The sequence below is a fragment of the Alosa sapidissima genome, chromosome 9, assembly GCF_018492685.1.
Source record: "Alosa sapidissima isolate fAloSap1 chromosome 9, fAloSap1.pri, whole genome shotgun sequence".
NCBI classification, from domain to species: domain Eukaryota; kingdom Metazoa; phylum Chordata; class Actinopteri; order Clupeiformes; family Clupeidae; genus Alosa; species Alosa sapidissima.
The window spans coordinates 7612719-7620934 of NC_055965.1; the positions used below are offsets into that span (position 1 = coordinate 7612719).

At 44.5% G+C, this 8216-nt stretch overlaps 1 protein-coding gene across 8 annotated transcripts in view; it reads right to left on the bottom strand.

Moving 5' to 3' along the window:
* Nucleotides 1-7879, bottom strand: part of LOC121718165 (meiosis regulator and mRNA stability factor 1) — a 31010-nt gene extending 23131 nt beyond the window's left edge. For 2 of the 8 annotated variants that reach the window (XM_042103045.1, XM_042103040.1), the window contains exons 1-7: nucleotides 7626-7879; nucleotides 6517-6738; nucleotides 5527-6375; nucleotides 4975-5149; nucleotides 2110-2324; nucleotides 1164-1281; nucleotides 306-478 (exon numbers count right to left, since the gene is read on the bottom strand). In XM_042103045.1, coding sequence (XP_041958979.1) covers nucleotides 306-478; nucleotides 1164-1281; nucleotides 2110-2324; nucleotides 4975-5149; nucleotides 5527-6375; nucleotides 6517-6681 — 1695 coding nt within the window. In that variant the 5' untranslated portion in view covers nucleotides 6682-6738; nucleotides 7626-7879. Of the gene's footprint in view, nucleotides 1-305; nucleotides 479-1163; nucleotides 1282-2109; nucleotides 2325-4974; nucleotides 5150-5526; nucleotides 6376-6516; nucleotides 6739-6924; nucleotides 7157-7321; nucleotides 7527-7625 lie in introns of those variants that run through there. The other 6 variants (XM_042103041.1, XM_042103044.1, XM_042103048.1 and 3 more) reach the window with 6 other exon arrangements.
* Between the last annotated feature and the right edge of the window lie 337 nt (nucleotides 7880-8216).

Here is an 8216-nt window from a genome sequence, read left to right on the forward strand (position 1 = left end):
GCTTAGCTTGTAAAAAACACCCCATGCAGGGCGGAAGGGCTTTCCTTGGACCATTACTTGCCAATACACAAATCTTACAAGACATGGCTGAGAATCTCTCGCACACACACACACACACAAACACAAAACACACTCGCACAACATTCAGGTTTCAGTCAAGGCAAGAGCTCATTTCAAAAAGAAGCACCTGCAGCATTCTCAATGGAAAGATTTCCGCAACTCATTTCCCCCCAAACAGTTAATGGGAGTGAAATCTAACCTAATCTAATGTTTGGTGTATAACCAGCGGGGTCCTGTGGCCCTACCTGAGATTTCAGAGGCATCCTGGGCGGCAGGTCAGTCAGGAACTCCTCGAAGGCCACATGGCGATGAGCGTGCTGCAGCAGTGCGCCGGACACCTGGTTCTTGTGCACTAGGATGACCTGGAAGCCATGGCGATGGCGGAGGTCACTCAACTCGCTGGCAAAGTTCACATCGGCTGTGAGAACAAGATGAAGCACAGAGTTCATTTGTGATACAAAAGCATATAGCTAGCTTATGGCTAAAAGGAAGCTATAGGCTACTTGGTCGAAGGGTAGACGGCAAATAAGCAAATTTCAAAAAAGGTTGGCGTGTTCCTTTAATTTAACATTTTATTACCTTATTATGTATTACTTATAATACACTAGGTTTTGATTATCTTTTATATAGGTTTACTAATGCAACATATTTATTTCTGTGCATCAACAATGCTCTGTCTGAAATCTCTCCGTTGTCATGACTCTAATAAAGGTGGGGGGGGGGGGGGATCAATAAAGTATCTATCATTTTTATGTGTGGAGTATAGATCATCTTACTTCTTGGAGGTAACTATTTGAACCAGTGTGAGGATCACGCATCTTATTGTGTATTGTGATTCTGGCACATTCCCATCCAAACAGAACACGTGGAACCGGTTATATGGTTGCCCTGAAACATTGCTGAAAAGGTTGGCCCATAGATCTAGCTCAACCTACCCAACCAAGCCACGGCAATTACCCTCTTCAACAGCCTCTACAACTTTAAACAACAGGGCCTGAACTGGAACAAAGAGGTTCCAGTGGGGGAGGTCTAGCCTTTACAAAAGACAGAAGTCCTATTGAGTGGATACAAGTCCAGCAGCCCAGCAACAGCACACTACTTACAGGACACTAGCACCACAGTGGCGGGGGCTGTGTGTGTGTCGGCGAAGCGTCTCAGGCTCTGGCGCAGCTTGTCATCAGCAGCGTTCTTGGCTGTGGCGTTGATGTGGGCAACAGTGACCTGAGAGCACGGGGGACATCCAGATTGATACATATTAATTTGTCGTAAGGTCAGCCAAACCCACAATAGGTCAAGCCCTCTTCTTGGTCAACTCAAATCGGTCAAAAAAAAAAAAAGTCAGACAGACAGAATTTAAAACCATTGTGGAAGCAGTATGCTCATAAGTTCAGTTCAAAAGCAATATGCTTATGCAGCATGCTCATACGTTTAGTTCAGTATGCATATGCAAGTATGCTTATGTTCCAGATGAGGATGGAGAAATAGTATTGGAAAGGTTCTTCCATCTCCACCCATATAACACTTAATAATGGCAATTTTGATACCACAGATGAATGGAGACCCAGTCAGACCAATAGTATGAAAAATCAGGAACAGAGTTTTATTTACAATGATGCGCATCAAGGGAGAGACAGCATGACTTCACCTAAAGATCCATCCGCTGCTCTAACTAGACAAGGAAATAGTTAGGGTTTAAGTATCCTTCCAGGCTGACAGGAGAAGGCGTTGGTCATCCCAGGTCACGTGGACTACACTGAATCAGACTCTGATTAGAGGCAACCTGGCAATCCGGAGCAGACAGCTACTGACGCAGCCATGCCGAGCAGTGAAACACTGCAAAGTTATAATAGGCCCGCTTATCTCTAAATACACATTCACATTCACACACAGATATACACAGGGACAGTACAGATATCATACAGAGTCATTTCATAGAATCTTAGTGTCAAAGTGACCCACAAGTGAGAAATGCAGAACATTAAACCAGATATTGGAACATTGGACATGATGTTCTATTCCACCTTCTCTCACACTGTAGAAGATGTGTACCTGGCAGTTGTTTAGCTCCTGGATGACGTCCTTGTTCTCCTTGCTGATGTCGCACACGCAGATGAACTCGGCTTCGCGGTGCCCGGGGAAGAATCGGGCGCGTAGCCGCTGGACCACGCTGGCAGCTGATCGCCCGGTGGGCACCGAGCAGTTCTCGATGTCCCAGAAGACACCAACCGGGGGCAGGCTCTCCTGGGAGCCACTGTCTGGTGAACCTGCAACACACACAGATAAATTTATGGCAGAAGTACTTTCTGAGTCTGATGTTTCTTATACAGGGTATCTGCACATTTTCCAAGTGCAAATTTAAAGACTTTTAAGACCTTTTCAAGACATCTAAATGAAAAAATTAAGACTATACCACGGCAAAAAGATATATACACGACTGTTTAATCAATAGTTTTTTTTCCTTTTTCTAATTTTAACCCCCACCCCATTTTGGATGTCTACAGAAGTTACCAAATATATTTTGGCAAAAGAAAAATAATTGTGTGTGAATTACCTTCACTATAAATGCCCAATTTTAGGGTCTGGGTTGCTTGCTTTTGAAGCTGGCTGTACATATTTGGTTGTGCTTACTGGCTGGGGCTGACTGTTCTTCACCTGTGTCTGTAGTAGCCTAGGCTACTTGTTAAAGACATGTGCACTGGACTGGATTCCCTTCAATATTTTTTTAAAGTTAGACTAAGCTATTTAAATATTTTAATAGGCCTACTTTATATCATTTACTATGTGCATCTATTGTCCCATATGCATCACAGCAAATTAAAGTTAATCCACTACTTTACATTTTGCATACCAGTTGTGTCTAAACCAACCAAAGCTTGACTGAAACATTGTAAAACCATTGACTTGTTTTAAATTAATTAAGAGACAGGTCCTCCTCGCATGATCCTGCTGAAAACTGCTGGTTTCATCTCAAGCACGCACGTATTATGAACGCACATTTTTTATTTATGTAGCCAGTCGCCGACATTCAAAAAATATGCGGATATATATATATATATATATATATATATATATATATATATATATATATATATATATATATATATATATATATATATATATATATATATATATTTGGATGGATATAGCCTCGGCTACACCACGAAAACGTCAGGCATATTTGTACATACTGTATTATTACCATTTTCACACCTTTATACACACGTGAAAAACATCTTCACTCTCCACTACACTTCCTCCCGTAGTCACTTATACAATTGCGTTTTAAATTCACGAAACCGGATGGAGACATCAAAAGTTGTGAATATATATATATATATATATTTTACAACTTTTGCAAAGTAGGCCTACTGGGAAACGCTGGCAAGCAAGCTGCTGGCAGATATTACAGGTATTATAACTTAGACATATATTTTCTTCCCTAGGCTAGGCCAGCAACACACACTGGAAAGATGCAAACAGATCAACTTAACATGTACAGTATTTCCTCCTGATTGCGAAAACGCTCGTTTTCTTTTTCTGTCAGTCCGTGGTTCCTTCATAAATTGTGCAGCAAAATATCAAACGAGTGACAGAATTTCAGAATTCAATAATTTGACCAGCAGTCTTCGCGTCTATAGTTTGTGAAATGATGCTGCGTCCGAGCAAAGATTCTAGATGCCAAGTGCAACTCCAAAAAGGAGGACAAATGAGCGTCTGGTTTGAAGCTGCGCCGGACGCCAGACAGGGCTTTTAAAATCCATATGTCCGGCTTAAATTCGAACGTGTGGCCAACCTATCGCTGGTTTAACTGGTTTACCAACTCTTTCTCCCGCTCATTCTACCGCTCACGTAGGTTACCTGCCTATCTCTCAGGCCTCGGCTACACCACGAAAACGTCAGGCATATTTGTACATACTGTATTATTACCATTTTCACACCTTTATACACACGTGAAAAACATCTTCACTCTCCACTACACTTCCTCCCGTAGTCACTTATACAATTGCGTTTTAAATTCACGAAACCGGATGGAGACATCACTCGCTCTCTTGCACTCGCTGGCGGTCCCATACGCAAATTTAATACCTCCCTTTCGAAAATTCAAGACATCCCAGACAATTTAAGACTTTTTTAGGCCTTAAAAACCGAAAGTTATATTTAAGACTTTAAGACTTTTTAAGGATCCACGGGAACCCTGCTTATAGTAATATGCCCTAGTGTTTGGAATGAAAAATACACATATCCGTTTTAAGTCATGTTTGCCTTTGTTGCGGAGTAGTGTTGTGCTAAAATTCTGGATTGTTCAAAACATTTCTCAGGCAGAGTCAGCAGTCAGTCAGAAATCTCAGAGAGCTTTATTCACGGTACCTCAGACCTATGCCATGTCGCTAACAAGCGCAGTCTAAAGATACAGAGAAAAGGCACACTTCTTATAGGACTTGTCAAAGCTTACATCTCCCCTTGTGACATGTCAAATATCCACTGACCGAATCACCCAAACTCATCCAACATTGTACACAAGGATGTATCCCTTAACAACCGACATCAGTGACATTTACCCAAACTTTGACCTAACATACATGAAGGAGCCAACCTCCTTAGTGAAGATGGCAGCTCCATCTCAGGGCCTCCTCTATCTTAACAAACCAGCACGTAGGCCCAATAACCTTGAGGAAGAATGTCACAAATGCTAAACATCGCTCATCACCACAATTTCTGTTGACTTATACACTTCTATGAATAACTTCATCAACCGTTTTTTATTTAGGGAGAAAACTTGCTCACAAGCAAAATAAAAGTGCACATGAGTAAATTATACAGAACACACACATATGGTTTTCTTGCACACAGATCTGAAATGGTTTAAAAAAAAAAAAAAAAATCCTACAGTAGCCATTTCTAATGAAGACTGACCGTATTTTTGGCTGGTCTTGCCCAGGCTCGAGCCCAGCAGCAGCAGGCCGTCCACGGACGCTCCGCTCACCCCACAGCCGTTGCACATGGGGATAGGGATGGGCGCCGACTGGGCGTGCGGCGGGGGGATGTTGGGCCAGAGCTTATCAGGCTCCGAGGCCAAACCTGGAGCCGGCTGAAAGGGTTCAGACAACACAAGTAAACCACACATCATTCACCTGCCTACTACAAAGTACAAAGGTAAGTTAAAGACAACACAAGTGAACCACACATCATTCACCTGCCTACTACAAGGTACAAAGATGTGTTAGACGTCACACTCTGATATACTCTACTTCCCTCAGCTCTGAGGAAATTATCAACATGTTCAGGTGATAAGACATACTACTTGATGAATAGGTGACAGGTGATCACACTTAACATTCAATAACACATTATCCTATGGTTTGCCACAGGTCATACAATTGTGGGCATCTGGGAAAAAAAAAATAAAAACAAGCTTGACTTGCTGCTGGTTAGCATCTCTTAAAACAGGAACATAGTTCAACCAACCTTGCTCAGGCAATCCTGGCAGTAGTGTGCCCCTTTCAGAGAAACAGTGTGATTGACACAGTGGTGCAAAGGGTGCGAGCAGACATGTGCTGGTGAGGTGGAGAGGCCACCGTGATGAAGATGGAGGGGGTGCTTCTGCTGCTGAGGCTGCTTCCCTGCCGCACCGGAGCCCAGCTCCCCACCACAGCGGTAGTACCCGGCCGAGGGGGCGGCCGTCGCCACCGCAACCACCGACGGACATGGCTCGTACCTGGGCCGGCCGTAGGCCTGCGAGAGCTGGGGGCAGGTGGGGGCGTGGAGGGGCTTCAGGAGCCCGGAGCAGCAGGGCAGCTGGGAGAGGGAGGCCGCGGGCTGGGAGGTGGCCACCGGAGCGAGGGAGGAGGCCACCGGAGCGAGGGAGGAGGAGGACAACACCTGCCCAGCGGGCCCGGAGAACAGAGAGACATGGTGAGGGACGGAAGAGGAGGAGGAGGACGTGGAGGTAGAGGAGACTGCCCAGGACGAAGCAGCACCTAATGGTTTGGAGAGGTATACAGAAGAACCACCACCACCAGCACCACCAGTGATGCTAACACCTCCACCGCACACGTCACCGAACCCACGGGCCTGGGTCCCCAGGAGGTCGAGGCCGGTCTGGGGGCGCAGGATGGCCTTGCATTGGGGACAGGAGCAGGAGCTTACTTTGGGGCTGCTGGGCTGCAGCAGAGGAGGCAGGGGGCCTCGCGAGGGAAGGCAGGGGGGCAACATGGGGAGGGGGGCGAGTGGGAAAGGCTGGGAGGCAGCGGGCCGCGGAGGTGGGGGCACATCTTTCAGCTCCAACACAGGCGGTGGACTGTCCATGTAATTTTTCTGTGTGCGGAGAAAGAGAAAAACACAACAAAGGAAGATCAACGCACAGCTTCATGTTGCGAAACCTACTAATGATTAAACAAAACGCTGTGATCTACTTAGAGAAGATACGAGACACAGGGAATTGTGATGTTACTTCACCTGGTTTCCTTTTGTAGGGGCAGTTGACTCTGAGGAAGAGAAGCAGTCGGCGAGTTTCCAAAATTTGGACGGGGGGGCTAAGGTTACTTTTATATTTTCTGGTCGCTCGAGCCATGAGGGGGTCCTAGCGCTGCATATTGACCTTTCCTTCCCCAGTCCTTCCATTATGTATCCTACACGGGTGTCTCACCATTCTCTCAAAACTCCCGTCGCTCATACTTCCTAGGAGGGAAAACGAAACCGCGTTAATGTTGACGTTAGCAAGGGAGCTAGATAGCTTCCCGGTCATCCCCATACTACCGTTACTCTGGACAGCCAGTTTTCTCATTATTCTAGGCTGACGAAGTAACGTTTGCGAACTTTACTCTAGATATACAGTTTATTCTAGGCGGGCGAAGTAATGTTTACCTCAAAGAGTTCACAAGATATGCAGCGCTCAGCACAGCTAGCTCGATCAACCAGTCAGAGAATGTAGTTCACTCACAAACGTTACTTGACGTTAGCGAAGCAAACTATCTCGATAGCAAAACTGACAAGCTAAACATTATCTTGTTGCAGTTAGTTGAAGGTGACGAAGTATATCGACGTAATATTTTTTTGGTGAACTTAGTTATTTTTGTCATTGGTTAGGTTGCGCTGGCTAGCGTTACAAAATGTATCGCTAAATCGCAAGACTTCACGATTAACGTTAAGGTGAAGGTTTGCGTGCTCGTTATCGTCTTTGGTTCATTTTGGAAACGGACCATACAAATCCCTTAAGGTCTGCTAGCTATAAAAGTTAACTGATGATATGTTGTTTACTTACCTGACCAAAAGCTGAATATCATTACACATAAGCGAAAGAGACTAGGCCAGACTATCCACTACGTTAGCCACCAGCAAAACTGCATAGGATACGTTAACGTTACACAATTCAGCTAACCTCCCTAGCTCTTAGCTAATTGTCTGTTGGTAAACACCACTGCCTACGATACCAACCGTAATGTCCGCTAATAAAGAGGCAATTAATGTCAGCTATTTAACGTCAACCAATTGACGCAAAACAATCAGCTGCAGCACACAAGGACACATTTGTTGTTTTAGTACAAAAGCGAACATTTAAGTTGTACCTATTGTGTTACCTGTGTCCCATCTTTCCAACTCGCCTGCTCCGTGCAAGCTCGCGCTAAAGACCGCCACAGTTCCCTTGGTAACCCGACCTTTTTCAGACGCCACAAACCTTGCAGCAGCTGTCGCAAATTAGCAAACGTCTGGAATTTCAGACCAGTGTCATCAGAACCACAGTCACTGTGATATCTTGATTGCTTACTGACTGTTTGATAATTTATAATGGGCAAGTGCGCGGATATTGACCTAGGCTGCCCTTAATTTCAACTCACAGCTCAATTATGTGAGAAACTGTGACATTTTGGCAGGATATTTTTTAGATAACTGGATCATCATTCCACAGCAACTGTCATTATAAAATGCAATGACTGATTTGAGTTCAGTGTAGTCAATCCCTTGAGCTGATCAGAGCTGATGTGCGTCATTATTAGCTTTAGTCATGCATGCATAGCTAAAAATGTTTTTTTGTTTGTTTGTTTTTTTACTGCAACCAAAGATCAACATGAACTCAGCCCAAATAAATACCTGTGTTTTTTTTAACTTTTTATTAGGTCGTGGGACTTTGCGTCTTCAATAAAAGTTGAGTGTTACTA